The sequence below is a fragment of the Rattus norvegicus genome, chromosome 17 (genome assembly GCF_036323735.1).
Source record: "Rattus norvegicus strain BN/NHsdMcwi chromosome 17, GRCr8, whole genome shotgun sequence".
NCBI lineage: Eukaryota > Metazoa > Chordata > Mammalia > Rodentia > Muridae > Rattus > Rattus norvegicus.
Genome location: NC_086035.1, coordinates 18100987 through 18120428, shown reverse-complemented (window position 1 = coordinate 18120428; position 19442 = coordinate 18100987). Strand labels below are relative to the sequence as shown.

General features: G+C 46.1%; 1 protein-coding gene across 15 annotated transcripts in view; it reads right to left on the bottom strand.

The window, feature by feature from the left end:
• The window catches only part of Kif13a (kinesin family member 13A), a 182537-nt gene that overhangs the window by 34335 nt on the left and 128760 nt on the right, over positions 1-19442 (bottom strand). For all 15 annotated transcript variants that reach the window (XM_063276527.1, XM_063276529.1, XM_063276531.1 and 12 more), the window contains 9 exons: positions 18575-18788; positions 17435-17597; positions 15553-15693; positions 14743-14892; positions 11493-11654; positions 8936-9109; positions 5940-6091; positions 3761-3893; positions 3114-3260 (listed from right to left, as the gene is read on the bottom strand). In XM_063276527.1, coding sequence (XP_063132597.1) covers positions 3114-3260; positions 3761-3893; positions 5940-6091; positions 8936-9109; positions 11493-11654; positions 14743-14892; positions 15553-15693; positions 17435-17597; positions 18575-18788 — 1436 coding nt within the window. The remainder of the gene's footprint in view (positions 1-3113; positions 3261-3760; positions 3894-5939; positions 6092-8935; positions 9110-11492; positions 11655-14742; positions 14893-15552; positions 15694-17434; positions 17598-18574; positions 18789-19442) is intronic.

The window sequence follows — 19442 nt, the reverse complement described above, 5'->3', positions numbered from 1 at the left end:
AAAGGACATGCATTTCGTTCTCTGACAGCACAGGGAGAACCATTTAACACGTTACAGTGGGCGCCTCACACAACATTAGCACTGTAAAGCATTTCATCGAGTCCCAAAAGATTAGGAAGGATTAAATTCTTCAGTTGGTTGGTCAGTCAGTCAGTCAATCTGTCTGTCTGTCCCTGTGCCTGTCCTGTCTATCTCTGTTTGTCCTTCTGTCTGTCTCTAGTTGTCCGTGTCTGTCTCTTTGTCTGTCTTGTCTCTGTGTCTGTCTGTCTGTCTGTCTGTCTGTCTGTCTGTCTGTGAGTGTGGGTTCTGGGGCTCACACTCGGGTTGTGAGCCTTGGAAGCAAGCACCTTTCCCATCGAGTCATTTTAACACCTGGAAGAATTTTTTTTTCTTTTTTAGAGTAAGGAAAACAAATATTCTAAAAGAGAATTCTCTTAGAAAAGGACTGAAAGTGACTTCCCTAGGTGAGGCCTCGTGCTGCTATCACGGGTGACCTGTGTTCCAGGCAGGCTGTCTGAGGTTTGGGATGATCTTAGCAAGACAGAAAGGCTAACCTACAAAGGACTTAAGAGATTCTCTTCTCACTGAGACCCTATAGGGATATAGAAATATAGAAATGATTAATCCAAGGTTCTCACAGATGGTGGCCACTCAGGACAGAAGCTGGGACTCTAGTCTCCATCCCCAGCGGCATTCCTTGGAGTTCATTCATGGATGAAGTTGCCACAGGAACGCCTGGGGACCTAAGGCTATGGGCACATAATGTTCAGTGTTGGCGCCTGCGGGGGCAGCTGAGCCACAGGAATGTACCGGCTATCAGTGTCCACGATGGACGGACCACAACTGCCCCAAAGGCATGGCTGAATTTCACAATAATTATCCAAAGTAACAATTTGGTAAAAAACATTAGGCAAGACAAAGAACCAAGCTGAAACCAAGAGTTTGGGTAGAGACAATTTTCCTTCGAAAGGAGACTACAGAAAGCCTAGATGATGATGATGATGATGATGATGATGAAGATGATAACTGCTGCTGCTGCTGCTGCTTCTGCTTCTTCTTCTTTTTCTTCTTCTTTTTCTTCTTCTTCTTCTTCTTCTTCTTCTTCTTCTTCTTCTTCTTCTTCTTCTTCTTCTTCTTCTTCTTCTTCTTCTTCCTCCTCCTCCTCCTCTTCCTCCTCCTCCTCTTTCTCCTTCTTTTCTTCTTCTTCTCCCTCCTCTTCCTCCTCATCACCATCACATTAGCAACTGGGTCTCACTATGCAACCCTGGCTGGACTGGAACTTTCTCTGTAGATCAGGTTAGCCTTGAGCTTACACTGGTCCTCTTGCCTCTGTCTTCCAAATTCTGGGAGTACAGGAATGTTTTACTCTGCCCAGTGAAGTCTTTTATTTAAATTTATAACAACCTCTATTAGTGACACGAGAAAATAAACAGGGTCATTGCAATGTTGTTACAATCCTTTTCACATGTATACTTCAGAACACACGTCTTTTAAAGCCTGTTACAGTATCCCCAGCAGTCGCGAGATGAACGTATTGGGTGGTAGCTGGAGGCTGAGAGAATTTACCTTGAACTGATTTTCTTTGTGGCGAAGAACAGACAACTGTAACGCAGCATCATCTTTTAGACTAAAAAGGTGCTTTCATCAACCCAAACCTAGCCAAGCTTACAGGCTCCAACATCATTGTATAGTGTACTGGCTTCAGCAATTAAGACAAAACAACCGTAAAAGCACTGAGCCAACGACAGTCTGCAGATACGACCTTGAACATGGTAAGGGAAGGACGATGATCACAGCTTGATTCTGTGTGGCTAGGGCAAGCTTTTCTCTGGAGGCCGAGGACTGAGGCCAGGGTTTCACACATATAGGCATGTGTCTCACCATCCAGCTCTACTCTTAAGATACCTGCAGGACCTGGCTACAGTTAATTTTTTTCAAACCCACATCTTTAACAAAACACCCGTTCTTTTAAGACATGGCTCAGTGGTTAAGAACACGGGCTGCTCTTCCAGGGGACCCAGGTTTGATCCCCAGCACTCACATGGCAGCTCATGACCACCTAAACTCTGGGGAGATATTTTCTTGCAAGTCAGAGAGATGTCCTCTATCATAGACTAGCTTTCTGCACTGCCCCACCCTTCAGGGTCTCATGCAGCTCAGGCTAGCCCCAAAGTATGGAGCTGAAGCTGAGAATGAGTCTGAAGTCCAATTCTCCTGCCTCCACACTCCAAGTGTTGGGATGACAGGCATGTGTCACCACACCCAGCATCTTTTCATTTCCTAATGAGGACAGGGGACTTTAGGGACAAAATGACCAGGTGCATAGTTTTTATATAACAAAAGGAGAGCAGTAAAGACTGGTTTAACGTGGTGGTACACAGGAGCAACTTTCTGATAGCAGTGCACATGGATTGGGCCAGCAGCAAGGTTCACATATACTGGGCCGGGTGCAGAATGAAAGCAGCCCAAAGCAGGCGACCACTAGAGCACTGAGAAGTAAACCTTACCAAGCAACACTAGTCAAACACAGCATTTTTTCCCAGAGAAAGGCAACAGTTGGAGATAAGACCTGGGGGAAGGTGAGTAGTTCAGTTTCTTGCATTCCCAAATAAGCTTTCCACTGCACATCAATTTTTTGTCTGCACTGATTTTTAATTATTTTTTAATTAATATTTGATTTTAACGTGTATGTATGTATATCTGAGTGTAGGTGTGTGCACATGTATGCATGGGCCCTCAGAGGCCAGAAAGTGTTGGACCCACAGGGGATAGAGTTACAAGTGGTTATGGGCTATCTAACATGGGTGTTCAGAACTGAGGTTGGGTCCTCTGTAAGAGCAGTATGTATTCTTGCTTTTTTCTTTTTTCAGAGCTGGGGACCGAACCCAGGGCCTTGTGCTTGCTAGGCAAGCGCTCTACCACTGAGCTAAATCCCCAACCCCAAGCAGTATGTATTCTTAACCCATGAGCCATCTCTGTAGTCACTTGATCTTTTTAAAATTAAAAAAAAAATTTCTAAAATACTAGGCATAGACTCCAGCTCGGTAAGCACTCTCCAACCAAGCTCCACCCAGACAGACTTGGGTACACAGTACTTCAGACCCGTGTCTTACCTGGTAACTGTCCAGCCCTCTTTGCAGCTTGGTGGATCTGGCAGTCACACAGCCAATGGATACTGATAGGATGGCTTCAACCATGAGTGGCAGCGTCCCCGAATGCTGCACAGGTTTTACTGTGACCTGTACTCTACGGGAGTGACCCTGCAGAGGTGAAGGCAACGGAGGTGCCAGGAACAGGGATAGGGACAGAGGAAGGAAACAAGAGAAAATGGTTTGAGAACAGACATACAAATAGCATATTCCCAGAAACTCTAAGAGCGGAGTAGAGAAGAGACACGAAAAAACAAACCATCGAAAAACTTCGTGGTGTTTCGAATATGCTTAGCCCATGGGAAGTGACATGAATAGAAGGGGTGGCCTTGTTAGAGGAAGTATGTTGCTGTGGAGGTGGGGCTTTGAGGTCATATCTATGTTCAAGTCTGGCCACAGTCTCCTCCTGGCTGCCTTCAGATCAGGATGTAGAACTCTCGGCTTCTCCAGCACCATGCCTGTCTAGATGCTGCCACGGTCTCTGCCATGATGATAATGGACCGAACCTCTGAAGCCGTAAGCCAGCCTCAATGAAATGTTTGCCCTAACAGGAGTTGCCATGGTCATGGTGTCCCTTGGCAGCAATGGAAACCCTAAGACAAACTTCATACCTGTCTGAGTTGGAAGACGCCGCCGGTGTTGACGTCCTTCGCCTGGTGAAGCTCTACTGCGGCGTAGTCTCCTAGCTCATTCAGTTCCAATATGGAGATCCACATCTCTATTCTCCGGGTCACTTCATTCCACCTGCAAAGACCACAGCTCAGCAAGCGATGTGTCATCCAGGGCTGCTATGAGCAACAGTCAGGCACATCCAATTGCTGAGTTGGAGGCAGTGCTGGGGATGCCTCACAGGTCACTTCCTCATTTAACGCTCACACAGCCCCGGGGGATGGACTCTTAGGCTGCTCAGCCAAACCAGACCTTACATTTAAGTGATGGACACAGATCGGGTGTAGAACTCCGGGGGCCTTGACAAACTCAAGTTAGCTCTGCCTATTTTAAAAGGTCGTGAAAACGAAATCATGTGGTACGGACTCCTGAGTTTGGTTTATATCGCATGGCACAGTGGATGAATGGTTCTTTTTCTGACAGGGTCTCTCTATGTAGCGCTAGTCAGCCTTGAACTCACAGATATCTGTTACCTGTTTCCTGAGTGCTGGGACTCACGCAGACATGAGCCACTTTGCACGGTCCTACAGTATATACCTACCCACCTACCTGCTTGCCTGCCTACTTATCTATCTATCTATCTATCTATCTATCTATCTATCTATCTATCCATCCATCCACCCACCCACCCATCCATTTATCTACCTACCAATCTGTCATCTATGTACTATCTATCACCTACCATCCATCCATCCATCCATCCATCCATCCATCCATCCATCTATCTATCTATCTATCTATCTATCTATCTATCTATCTATCTATCTATCTATGTTGGGCTCAAAGGCATGCACCACTACCACCACAACTACTCGACCAATTCTTTTATTTTTAAATGCTGACCAAGTGTTCTTGGATGAATGATCTAGTACTTTGCTTGTTCATCTGCTAAGAGACACCTGGGCTCACTGGGACACTGGGTAAACTGGTAAAGTTGCCACAAACACTATTTGTGGATTTAAATCTTCCTCTCTCCCTGATAAGCACCTACGTGTGCACAGCTGGGTCACAGAAGAGGCAACTGATCAAGTTTATATGCAACTGCCAACGTTAGGGCTGCGGCTGGGTGGGAGAGCGCTTGCCTTGCATGCGGAAAGACCTAGGCATAGTCTCTAGAAATGCTATGAAAACGATAAAGACGTTAGGGTTTTTTTTCTTGTGTTTGCTTGTATTTCCATACTACGCCTTCAATGCAGACTAAATCCACCCTGGAAGCTTTCCTTACTGTGGCCTGAGAGCCTGAGACCATCTCGAAGCTGTAGAGATCCAGGAAGCATGGTGCACACCAGTAATTCTAGCACTAGCTAAGGTAGGAGGATTTCAAGTCTAAGGCCAGATGGGTCAGATAGCAAGTACTTCCTTAAAACAACCACGACGACAAAAACTCAGGGCGTGCTGGTTCACACCTATAACTTCAAACATGGAAGGTAGAGGCAGGAGACTAAGGCCAGCTCAGACTATAGCCAAATCAGGTCTCAAAAAAAAAAAAAAAAAAGATAATAAAGTTAAATAAAAAGATATCCTATTTTCTTCTGCCTGATTTATAGGTTTTTTTTTTTTTTTTTTTTTTTTTGCTTTTCATTTAAATTTGAGATCTGGGTCAACAAGGTGGCCCAGTTGGTAAAGGGGCGTGCCTTCAAACCAGACGACCCGAATTCAATCCCCGGGAACCACATGGTGGAAGTTGGTAACAGACTCCTGCAAGGTGTCCTCTGACTCCATCTGTGAGAACACAGACACACACTGGGACACAAAGACAGACAGACAGACAGACAGACAGACACAGACACACAAACACACACACACAGTGTAATAAGAACTTTAAAAATAAATATATGATTATCTCATAGTAATTTTTGTGTATAATGTGATGTAAAATAAAGTTTTTTTTTCACATAAACACAGCAATTATTTTAGCTTCCTGTGGCCATGACTCACTTTGTACAGTGGTTTTTTTTTTGATGCTTGGTGGCTCCTTCTTGAATTCCAATTTAAAAGGGAGGAAATGGCCTCAGAGAATGAACAACTTGTTGGAACCCCCAGGGTTTGAAGCCTGTACTCTCGCTTATGGTCACGAGCTGGTCCTGACTCCCAGCTCTCATGCTCACAGCAAGAACAAACCTGTCGTGTAATGTCCTTGTCTTCGCGTGGAGGGAATCGACCTCCCAGATGGGGCTTCCGTTCCCAGCACACCTGTGGCCCCACACTTCAACTGCCAGCGCGCCATCAGAAATGAACTCTAGGAATTCTTCTGTGACAGTTACCACGTAGTCCTGGGACAAGAAGGCAGGAAGACACACTGAGAGTCGGACATAACGGTATCCACGTACCTGCTCTCAAATGTAAACCTGTTTTGTAGGAAAGCATGAATGACCACAGAGTGTTAGAGCTGGGAGGGATCTAGGAAGAGAAACCTGGATCTAACGAAGAAAGCAACTTGTCTGAATTCACACTTCTGGCTTTAGGTACAGAGCTGGGATCAGAATTCTCTTCCCTTGGCTCATGGTCAGTTCCAAAGAGCCACTCTGACCTCCAGTTGACCCTTGCTGTACTTTGAGACTTACTGAGCAAGGGACTCCAACTATCTGATTCCTCCATGGTCTAGGCTCTTGCTCCTGAGTGTCTCACTTCAATTTCCCTCACTCTACAAAACCAACCCACAATCGTGCCAATTTACAGAGTTCCCTGAGAACTGTGGCAGGTCACCCGGAACATTCCGTAGGCTCCAAGCCAAGCCGCTTCCCTTCCCGTGGGCCTCCTGGGGCGCCCAAGCTGAGTCTCAGGTGCAGCTATGCCTGACTCATTTCCAGAAAAAGCTATTAAGTTGACTGAACTTTATACTACCTCCTTTCTCACTTCATCTGGAGGCAGACCCAGAATTTTAGAAGGAAAAGAAACATGGTCAATTAGTTCAAACTACATACTTTAGAAGTAACCAAACAAAACAAAATACCAACAGCCTCTAAAACTCACACTGCTAACCCAGGGGCTTAGACATCCGTATGTATTCAAACAGTTGTTAAACAGCACACAGTTAAAATCTAGCCTTTGTCTTCCTGATGTGAACGGCCCTTTGGATAAAAAGAAGGGATGGGACTATTTAAAGCAACAACAAACATGGGGGGTGATATTACTTAGGAAGAGAAAAAAACTAGTGTGGGGGGAAGGGTATGGGAGAAGGCAATAGTCAGAGAGGGGAGTGAACAAAACAAGGTATAAAGACCAGACATAAGAAAATGCCGTAATTAGGCCTATAGCTTTGCTTGCTAATTTAAGCAGTAAGTAAGTATAGCCGGTAAAAATTCTAACTAAAGATTCTTGACAATGTGGTTTGGCACATACAGGTCAAGAAATGTAGGCTTGGGGTTAGAGAGGAAAACCTGACGGTTTAAAGCAGTTGTTCTTCTTCCCCAGGACTCTGGTTTGGTTCCCAGCAGCCATATGGTGGCTCAAAGCTACCTGTAGCACTGGCTCTAGAGTGACGCCCTCTTCCAGCCTCTGGGCATGGGTATGGTGTGCGTACTGACACACAGGCCAGACACTCATATACACTGAATAAGTAAAGAAGCAAATCTTGGGGGCTGGAGAGGTAGCTCAGTGGTTAAGAGCATTGAATGCTGTTCCAGAGGTCCTAAGTTCAAATCCCAGCAACCACATGGTGGCTCACAACCATCTGTAATGGAATCCGATGCCCTCTTCTGGTGTGTCTGAAGACAGCGACAGTGTATTCATAGACATAAAACAAATCTTTAAAAAAAAAAAGAGAGAGAAGCAAATCTTAATATAAGAAAAAAGAGAGATCTGAGAGTCTTGTACATAGGACATTTTATAGGTTGTAACTGGATTCTTTTTTCTAAGTTGGAGCCAGAAAGAACAGACGCAATGTAGTGTAGACAGGCCATCCAGGAGAAGCCTCACCAGAGGACAGAGTCTGTCTTTGAGAATGCATTAGGTAACAGTGCCGAGAGGAAGTCAGAAAGGTGAGGCAGGAACCCAGGAAACAGCTTATTAAAACATGTGGCAGGGAGCAGGGATGTGCAATGATGTTTCCGCTGCTCAGGAGGACAGGGCAGGCCCAGGAGTTCAAGGCTACCACAGCAATACAGCAGACTTCTCACAAGAAAATAAAATAAAGACAAAGGCAATATATGAGAAGGAGAAAATCACTGGTGGATACCCCTGTGCAGAAACAGACTGCAAGGATGGATTTTTCAGATTTCGATTTCTAGATTCCCAAATCACTATGACTTGTAAAGAAGATCACGAGCTCTACAAAGTCCAATAAGATATATTATATTTAAAAGAAAAAAACAGAAACAAAACCAAAGGTAGGAGGCTCGTGATGATCATGGAGGGTGGAAAGGCCTCATAACACACCCTAGGCCTGCTTGAGCTGCAGAGGAGGACTCTGTAGTAATTTAACACGCCTGGGGGAAGGGGCGCCATCTCTTTCAGTGGTGTAGCCAACAATACGTTACCTTCCACCCGTGCTCAGGCATGAAACGCTGAACCCAGTGGGTGACAGACACAGCAAGAGATGGTGTGGAAGTCAGAGGGGGACTGCTGGGAAGAAGGGTTTCAGTGTGAGGGGGAAGGGGGAGAAAAGGGATCTGACCGAGAAAAGGACTAAGATTCTGAAACTGCAGGGATAACAAGAAAAACTTTCTTATTTTTTTATATTCATGAGGAATTTTCGGTCTTTGAAAACAAGGGGGGAGGGTTGGGGATTTAGCTCAGTGGTAGAGTGCTTGCCTAGCAAGCACAAGGCCCTGGGTTCGGTCCTCAGCTCCAAAAAAAAAGAAAAGAAAAAAGAAAAAAGAAGAAAAAAGAAAACAAGGGGGGAAAAAAAACTCTACACAGTTGGAGGGCATCCTGTTCAAACCCGGGAATTATACATAATACTGCGGAGTACATGGCAGAAGATACATACGCTTTATTCTTTATTTAAAAATAAAAAGTAGATTTTTTTTAAAAGACTGTGTCCAATCCCACTGCTCCATCATGCAGCTGATGGTGACTCCTGCGGCCATTTCTGGTGCTGGGGACTGGCTGAGGGGCCTCGGCTCATCAGACTGTCACCCCTAGCCTGCTACCTCACTTGGTGATTGCATCCGTACCTTACAGTGAGAGAAGGTCACTGTGTACTGGGCATCCTTAGACTGAGGGGACGGCACGTCCGGGTCCACCACCGGGGCAGCCACTGTAGACTCATACTGGTCCCAGAACGTGTACTGACAGAAGACGAAATTCGAGAGGCTTATGGGTAGCCCCGTTGCCTCTTTAATTATCACCTGAAGAGATTTAAAACAGTAAATTATACTTCTCATAAAAAGAAACACCGAGGTATGTATCTGTCCATAGTTCAGTCACCTCTAAGAGGGGATCGAATCAGGGAGATCAGTACCAGGACAGCCAGGGTTATATAATTGAGTCATCACTTGGAAATATTTGAGACTATTCATTGTGATTGATCTATTATCTATCTACCTATCTATCTTCCATATTTCTATCCATCTTCTATATCATCTATCATCTATCTTTCTATCTATCTATATATCTATGTTTATCATCTATCTTCTATTTTTAATCTATCATCTATCTATCTATCCCTCTATCTATCTATCTATCTATCTATCTATCTATCTATCTATCTATCTATCATCAGAGAACTTAGAGCCTCACACAGACCTAGCTGTATTCCCTGCCTACCCTTTTTTAAAACTATAAACTACGGAGGGCTTAGCTCCTAGATATCTGCCCAATTCTGTCATTTGAGTGCTTGGACGAAAGGCTTGTACCATCACGTCTAGTGCCTGGACCCATCTTCAAATTGTAGGAAAAAGTATATTTTTTTATTGTATTTGTGAGCGCACAGGTGTGTGCCTTGGCATGTGCACACACGTGCCATGCGTGGAGGACCTATGGGAGTTGATGCCTTCCTTTGATCGTGTAGGTTCTAGGGATGGAACTTGGGTTCTTGGGCCAGGCAGTAAGCCTCTTTTCCTGATAAACCATCTCACCAGCCTAAGTGTTCCATCAAGAACAAGACCTGTACCACAGTTTTCTAATGACAAAATATAAAGTTCATAAGAAAAAAAACTTATGACTCAGTTTCTGATATAGATTTGACTTTTAGTAGAAAAAAACAAAACTCACTAATAAATTCTCCATGCTGCCACATACATGGCCTTCTATATTTGTAGATTTGATGTGTGTGGTTTAACCAACAGACCAGATACACCCAAGACAACTACATTGTTGTGACAGCGTGTAGACTTTATCTTGACATTCTCTAAGCAACTTATAGTTTGCTTTCTGTGGATGTGGTAAAAACCATAACCAAAAGCAACTCAGGGGAAGAAAGGGTTAATTTCAGCTTATCGGACATAGACTGTCACTGAGGGAAGTCCAGGCAGGAAGTTGAAGGAGAAACCATGGAAGAGTGTTGCTGGCTAGCTGGCTCATGCTTGGCTAGCTTTCTTTTTGTTTTTTTGTTTTTTTTTTTGGTTCTTTTTTTCGGAGCTGGGGACCGAACCCAGGGCCTTGCGCTTCCTAGGTAAGCGCTCTACCACTGAGCTAAATCCCCAGCCCCTTGGCTAGCTTTCTTATACAGCTCAGAACATCCTGCCTAGGGAATGGTGTCTCCCACAGTGGGCTGGGCTCTCTTATATTAATTAACAACTAAGACAATCTCCCACCGAAAGGCCCACTAGACAATTTGACCAATGCAATTTCTCTATCAGGTGACTCTAGGCTGTGTCAGATAGAAAATTAGAACCAACTGGTGCTGGGTGTGGTGGTGAGCAGCTTTAATTCCAGTGTTCAGGAGGCAGAAGCAGGCAGATCTCTGTTGAATTAGAGGCAAGCATGGTCTACATAGTGAATTTCAGGATAGCCAGAACTACATAAAATCTTAAAAAACAAAGAAGACCGTGATAGAACAAACACATCACACTTGTACCACATTACATGTTATTCTATTGGTGATTATTTAAAGTATGTAGAAGCATGTGTATAGAATACATGCAAACATGGGGTATATAGGACTTGAGTGGATTTGGGTATGTAGAGGGCATCATGAAATCACTTTTTGTCTGGATACTAAATGCAAAGAGTACACCTTTAGGGGGAATTTCAAACAATTGTCACGAGAGAATCCTAGAAAAAGTGCAGCTCACAGTCACATCTCCTGTCAGACAGTTTAACTTCCATTGTGCTAGATGAAACTTCATTAAACTTCATGTGTATCTCTTGGCACTGCCAGGGTCTATGAGAGACCTGATCACTGTCCCCTCACCCAGCTATGTAAACCCCAATCACTGCCTTCTCACCAGGCTTCGAGAGCCCCAGCCACTGCCCCCTCACCCAGCTACATGAGTCCTGATCACTGTTCTCTTACCCTGCTTTGTGAACTTGGATCATGGCCCTCTCATCCAGCTACCTGAGCCTGGGTCACTGCCCTCTCACCTGGCTACCTGAGCCCTGATCACCACCCTCTTGCCTGGCTACCTGAGCCCTGATGATCACAGTTCTTCACCTGGCTATGTAAGCCCCAATCACTGCCCTCTTATCCGACTACCTGAGCCCCTATCACTGTCCTCTCACCCAGCTACGTGAACCTGGATCACTGCCTTCTTACCCAGCTACCTGAGGCCCAACCACCCATCCTCTCACCCGGCACGTCAGTTTTTTGACCCGGTGGATGACTTCCCCGCTGCTGTCCACCACTTCAAGACTCCCACTCTCACTGGAGTTCTCGGAAGAGTCATCCTCCGACACGCGCTCTGGAACAGTTCCTGTAACACGCATCACCTCCACGTGGAGACGCCCGGCAACCTGGGTCAAGGAACAGGAGCATTTCAGAGTTCAAAGGAATACCCTGGGCACCACTCGCCTGAGACAGAAATTCACTCGACAGCCCTGGCTCGCCATCTCCGGCAGTGTGAGACCCTCCCTCCTAAGCCACTTCCAGGAGGGAGACCCCAAACCCACCCTCCCAGAGCCAGGCAAGCCCAGGCCCTTGCAACCTTCTTTCCTTACTCTGAACCTAATTTGTCCCCTCCCAACCTTCTTTCTAGAACTCTCTTAGGTGTATCCATTTCCCTCAGCTCAGGCGAGGAGCAGCTTCAAGGGAGCCATCATATTCTACTGCGACGTTCAGTTTTATGTTTGTTTACAGAGTTACTCGTGCTTGGGTAATCTGTTCACTCCAACCGGGATCTAGCCTCCTGGGGCACCGAGGAGTGGGCTCTCCTGCCAGCGAACTCATGGTTAAGTGCAGAAAGAGAGCAAGAAATGAGAGCCAATAACAAGCTGGTGCAGTAGACTTAACAAGAAAGGTGTAGGGGTCGGGTGTCATAGGATAAGTGTGTGCCCATGCGCACAGCAAGTGTTCACAGGGAAACATTGGATGGGGGCAGAAACTGTGCCAAGCACTGCACTTCCGACAGTACACTAGGCAGACATGGTCCCTGGCTCAAGGAAGAAGGGTGGCATGTAACAAGGAGCCGCATAAAAACGGGCTCGTGGGTTGGTAACAGGTACTTATTCTGGAAGGGATCATACGAACAAAGTTCAGATGGGTATGGGAAAGTAGTTCTTTTGTTTGCGTTTTGTGAGGTTTTGATTCATCTAGACAGGGTCTCGCTACATAGCCCAGGCTGACCTCACTGTAGAATCCTCCTGCTTCAGCCTGCTTCGACGATAGGCACGTCTCCCCATTCTCTGCTCTGGGTTACGATTCTTTGTTCAACTTACTGTTCAGTTATGTGTATATGTGCGGGCCTATGTCCTTGAGCACTGGTGTCCAAAGAAGGGCATCTCCCCCCTACCCCTAAGTAACTGTTCTTGTAAGGCCATTAGATTTCTGATCGTGGTAACGTTTCACTATAGCAGGTCCAGTATGGTGGTAGTCCTTCCTTCTCTTGGAGATGGCTCAGGGTGCTCAAAGGCACAATCTTTCTGCCTCAGCTTCTGAATACTAGAATTACAGGGATAAGCCATCACCCCAGGCTAAGAGTTATGTTTAATGCTCAGACTTCCACGTGGCAACCGGCACCGGGGCTAAGGATCTAGAGAAATTAGCTGATGCTATCTGACCAGCGAGATACAAGGTAGAAGGTACTGAGGGTAAGGAGAGTGGAGAAACCACAGTGCAGTGCTTCATACGATGCTTGTCTGTGTGTGTGTGTGTGTGTGTGTGTGTGTGTGTGTGTGTGTGTGTGTGTGTGTACAGGTGTATGCATGCCACAGGACACATGTGATGGTCAGAGGCAAACATTTAGAGGTCCTTTTCCTCTTTTCACTGGAGACTGAACTCAGGTCATTAGACTTGCAAGGCCAAGCGCTTTTACCCTGCTGAGCCATCTATGGGCCCCCCAGGACATTCGTGATATAATTTCAGATACCCAGAGCTTGCCAGGGACTCTAGATTAAGAGGCCCTAAACAAGGGCCTCGGCCACTGGCTCCACTGGTCACTCAAGTTGTATTTTTAGCATGAGAGAAGCATTGGTGGTCACTGGAGCGGACTTATCCAGGAAGCTCTCAGCTCCTGCACTCACACATGCACGCACGCACGCACCCACCCAGGTTCCATCCCACCCCCGGAACCCAGGTCTACTCCCAGCTTCTCTTTTTAAACCATACCTTATTCTAAGAACCCCAAAGGAATAACTCTGGAGTTCAAGTTTGTATGTTGTGTAAGACAGACCAGGAAGTTAAGGATTGTGGCCGAATAGGAAAAACATCAGTTGACAAGCTGGGAAGAAGTTTGAATGTGAGACACACAGCTTTTATGCCTCTACCCATAGAAGATGGCATCTAAGACTCCAGAATGCAGAAGACCAGCAAACTGCCAGTGGGTTCTGGGGGAAATCTTACACTGTAGCAGGGGGAACCACAAGACGATATCTTCCCCTGTGCTGCCAAGGAATGCAAAGAAAAGGGACTCTTTCTGGAGGGCTGTATGCTGGAACGCATCACAAGCTTAAATAGACAGGCGCCTGGGCACTCCTAGGAAACTGTCGCTAACATGATAAGAGCCAAATAGTGCTCACTGAGACAGCAGATAGTCCAAGCAACTGAATACCCAAAAGCTAGAGGTAAGTTAGGTTTTCATTATAATTAGGTTGGGAAGCAATAAACTGAAGAGGACATTGCCATGACATAGCAAAACGGCCGCTTCAGAATATGAAATGGGGAAAAGTGGGGTCGCTTTGCAGGGTTGGTTTGGTTCAAATGCTTTGTAAATGTACAGAGACTAGAAGGGAATCTTATTACGGTGTTGGTCTGAGGGATACTGGATAATTTTCATTTTATTTGAGTCTTTCCGTAGGCACAGTATAGTCAAATAATAAGGTTGTCAGAGTAAAAATGGACCTAGGGAAAAGCGAAAGTTTTCACGTGAATGTTTTCTAACATGTCCGAGGCCCTCAAAGGGCAAATAAACCACCCACACTGTTGAAATGTGACTGCCTGAAGGGAACTAACAAAGGGTATTTAGGCTGCTTGGTTACTTAGGACTTCAGAATAATCTGCCTCTGTCTCCTGAGTGCTGGGGTCGAATGAACACACCACTACTCCTGGATCTAATACCTTGAAGAGGGTATCTACAGGCTAGGAAGGAACTGGTCTGGATGGCTAGTAGTGGAGTTGGTTTTTAGAAGAAAAATTAATATGGCGGAAAGAGCAAAATTTATTATCAAAAATATTTCTTATTTGATGAAAACAGAAAAAGATTATGAACCACAAATATGAAATGTGTTATCTTTTAAGACCATGGCTTAATCCTGACTGATAATTTATATTAAGACCAGCTATTAAGAGGGATAAAACACACATACACCCCTTCTTGATCTTTCTCAAGGCAGAGATGAAAACAAAATTTCCTATCTTGTCAATGTCTAGGAGCTGGCGTGTCCTTACCTCCCCCTGCTGGCTGATAATGGGTACTGCATATTGAAGCTTCACATCACAGAAGAGACATTCCAAAAACACGTTAGCCACACCGATGAGGTTGTGATTCTCCTGAGCTTCATAAAAAGGGTCACCTCGTTTCCCACAGAGCCTCTTAGCCTGAGAAGAATAATAGGTCATTGGGTGAGAGAGGTCAGGGAACAACGCATCTACTTAAATCATGTTACTTCAAACTAGAGGAAGCATTCATAAAAATAAACAACTAAAATCAGAATCGTACCCACAAAGACCCAGCACACAAGCGGGGCGTGTTTGCTAGGGGCTGCTCCTGCAGAGGGGCCCCAGCTCCACTCACCCCACGCCTGCAGCCTGTTTCATGCCATGCCCTGTCACTTGCACCAACTCCTTCCTTCACCAAATTTTCCTTTTCATTACCAACGTCAAATGCTAAAAACAAAACTAAACATTATATTCGCTACAATTACAATTAGAAATCTACCCAGCCCTGAGCACAGTCAGGGACACATGCGCAGATGGGGACGAAGAGGAACTCCACACTGGCTTCGGCCTAATTTTCCAGGACTGAAGGTGTGGAGCGACTGCGCATGCTCAGAGCGACTTTCCTCTTTTCCCTTGAGAGGCAACGAGAACAAAGCAAACTAAGACCCGCCGGGCTTTCCCGGATTCTGCATCCCCCTGACTGAATCACGTGCGATTGGACCTTCAAGATCACACTTTATCTCCCTAGTGTAAATGACCAAACCATTACACCTGTGGTTTTAATACAGCCAAATTTCCTCCACGCTCTGTTTCTCTTACCTTGGGGACATTTTCTTTCCATTCTTGGTAAAGGTCTCTCATATCAATTAACTTATTTTCCAGCTTCTCGATGGTCCAGACCTGGGTGCTCTTTCCTTTCCTCCTGGCCTGGATGGCGGGCTCACTGACAATCGCTCCTCTCTGTATCGTGATGGAGAACAAAGCGGACATGGTCCCGACATTCCCCGTCATGGTTAAAGGCAGTATGTATAAGGGTGAGGTTGTAAGGTTACAAAAGCTGGTAAAACTTTACCACCTAGGGAATATTCTGGTCTTTCTTTTCTACATATATCTATGTACCTATACATCTATATATATTTACCTCACAATCAATTCCTTTCATTTGGATATTATTCATAATCTTGCTTTTCAATAGCAACATGGGAATTCATGACACAGATTTATCACATTCTATAAACCAATTACAAGAGTACTTCAAGTTTCTGTTACACAGATGCAACCAGGAGGTGGCTCCATTGACAGAGTGCTTATCTAACACAAAGCCCTGGGTTATACCCCCACCACCACCTAAAACAGATGTGACAATGCATGCCGGTAATGACGGCCTTTGGGGGTTAAAGACAGGAGAATTGGAGGCCCAAGGTCATCCTTAGCTACACAGTAAGTCTGAGGGCAGCATGGGATTGTGAGACCCTGTCTCGACCAATCATCAATCAATCAGTCTTAGAGAAGAGAGGGACTCTAATAGGATCCTCGTATGTAGACATGCCTATGTCTGTGGACTTAGAACTCCAAAGACCGATAAGATACTCCCTAACTCGCTTACATTTTTTTAAAAAAGACTTTATGTGTATGTGTGTTTTGCCTGCGTGCATGTATGTGCACATGTGTCCCTGATGCTCTCAGAGCCAGAAGAGGATTTTGGATCCCCTGGGACTGGAGTTCCAGATAATGGTGAGCCACCATGTGTATGCTAGGAACCAAACTTGGGTCCTCTGGTGGAGCAGTAAGTGGTTACCTGAGGGAGCCCTCTCTCTCCACTCCCACACACAATGTCTCTTTTAATTTGCTGGGATAAAAATTTATTTTCTTCCAGGTCTCTCTCTTACGGTAAAATTCCTTTATATTGTAATAATAGACTTCTGTATGGCTACAAGGAGTTCTGTGTGTGTGACAGCAAGTTTCAGATGTTTGTCCCTTCTCAGAGAGTCTCTCATAGAAAGGCAGGACAACCAAATACACACACAGACCCCATTGCAGAAGGGGTGTTTGCATGAAGGAGAGCAGGCATTACTTACACATATATGTATATACACGCATAAACACACATGTATGCCTAACTTCACTCTTTTGAAACTTCTATATTTCCGTGGATGCGTGGGTGTGGGTGAGCACTGTGAGCCCGTGGGGGTCAGAGGACAACTCTGTGGAGTTGTCTCGTTCCGTTCTTACGTGGGACCTGGGAATTGAACCCAGGTCATCAAGCTTGTGAGCTAAGCTATCTTCTGAGACCCTAGTTTCACTCTTTTCAGGAAAGCGGTTAAATCAGAAAGTCCTTCGGCAGCCAAATTCTGCTTTTATCTTTCCTTTTCCTTTTTCTCAAGACAGAGTTTCTCTGTGCAGCTCTGGCTGTCCTGGAACTCCCTCTGTAGGCAAGCCTCAAACTCAGAGATCTGCCTGCCTCTCCCTCCTGAGAGCGGGGGTTAAAAGCACATCACCACCCCGCCCCCCCGCCTTCTGCTTCTGTCCTTTCTAAGGGCGTTTACCCAGCACACTTACCCATGGGGTTTATACCCGAAGGCTTACAGAGACAACCGTCTGGTTCCCCTCAGGCCCTGCTCACAGAGGTGACTTCTAGATTCTAGCTCGCAGCACTTACTAGCCTACATCAAGCTGTCCCCCTCCCTAGGGCTGCGCCTACCTTCCTGTTGGCACTGAGGTTGGCCGCAGGGATCTGAAGAGTCACTTGGTAGTCAGTGAGTTTGCCCATCTCCTCAGCCAGGAAGTTGGCTTCCCTCACCAAAGTGTTGGCTTTCACCAGCTGCTCTCGAAGCTTGGCCAAGCTCTGCCGAAAGAGTTCATCCCTGTGTTGAAGAAAAGAAAGCACATGCGGGCGGAGTAAACCAGAGTTCCGTTCCTTCCTCAGTGGGCGGGACCATCAGAAAACCATAACCAATATGATCGACAAGTACAGAACTACTTCAGGATGTTTTTCTCTCCAATGCACAGAGAGGTCACCCGTTGAGAACTACAGTTGGGGACAAGATCTGTAGCTGAGGACTGGTGTTAAACAAACAAAGTCACAAACCCAGGCACTGGGTATTGAGGTACATGTCTTTAACTCTAGGATGTGAGCAGCTAAGGCAGGCGGATCTGTGTGAGTTCAAGGCCAGCCTGGTTTTCATAGCCAGTTCCAGACCAGCCAGGGCTACCACAGTCTTTTGTTCTTCCCTTCCTCCCTCCCTTCTTCCCTCCCTCCCTCCCTCCCATAGTCCTCATGCCTTCCAAGCATCCCTGGTCACTCTCACATGCCCTGCTTGTTGGCTCACACATGCTCAACCTAATGATTAGATTCAATTCTTTTAGCTCCTCTATAAGTCACTTCTAGATTCAACAAAACAGCTTGCTCCTGGGCTTCCAAATTTCCTTTCCTTTCCTTTCCTTTCCTTTCCTTTCCTTTCCTTTCCAACTTTCTGTTTCTGCTAAGCCACCAGCCTACACCCCTGGAACTAGGGGTGCTCTTAGTGGCAGCGGGCATATCTAGCAGGGGGAAAGTTCTGGCTTCAAGCACCAAAACCTCCTTCTGAAAGAAAAAGCAAAGACATCAGCTCAGTAACAAGCCTCCCTGCTTTCTGTCCGCACCTCCAGACTGTTGTTAAGGAATCACTCACACTTCTGTCACTGCCAACTACTAAGGCTGGGTAATATCTCTGACACAAAACACCAACAGCCAAACTAGATCCGGGTCACCAGTCTTCTTTTCCCAGGTCTGCCTTCCCTTCACAGGCCTCTCCAGCCCTGTAGCCCTCATTCCCGACTCTGGGTCTGTCCCTATTCTTACCTCTCCTCAGCCCACTGGGTCACTTTCTGCTGGGCTGTCTGGCTGCTGTAGGCCAGGCGATCGGAGGCGCTGCTGGGCGGCTGCCTCTCGGGAGAGAGCTGCTGACGGAGCTGCTCTAGCTCTCGCTCATACATGAGCCGCTGCTCCTCCAGGGCCGTCCTCTTCTCTTCCAGGTACTGCTTTTCCAGGACCTGAACCACATTTTGAACTGGATCTGGTGAGCCAAGAGAAGAGGCAAGGGGTTGTAAGCAGCCGATAAAGACAGGAGTCTACACGGGTATCTTTCTAGGCTTCTTCCAGGAAGAAGCCTGTCCTGCCTCAGAATCTGGCCTGGTCCTCTGCTTTCTGTGACAGGCCTGAGGGCTCACAGGGGAAATCCTCCTGGTTTGCTTTTGGGTAACACTTCAGCCAACCATAACCACAGTTTCCACTGTTACCTTCTTCAGCAGGATGAGTATACCTTCATGCTAACCCGTCTGTGTCATAAACCTCCTGGCATTTGATGGGGAGGGACTGGATGTCAAACCATTGTGAAGCCCAGGCTGACACAGGACTAGGAGCATAGAGAGTTGATCTTTACAGCACACGACTTTTACACTCATTTAACAAATTTAACAGGCTTCTGCTTGCTCACCGGGGACTTCCTTAATCTTGAATTTCCCTAGACGGGGAGGAAATACCTTTGAAAATATTGACTAGGTACTGGGGGTGGAAATTCTCAGGTGTTAATTCCTAAGAGGGCAATTAACAGGAAGGAAGGAAGGAAGGAAGGAAGGAGGGAGGGAGGGAGGGAGGGAGGGAGGAAAGAGAAAGAAAGAAAGGAAAGGAAGGAAGAAAGGAGTTAGGAAGGGAGGGGGAGAGATAGAGG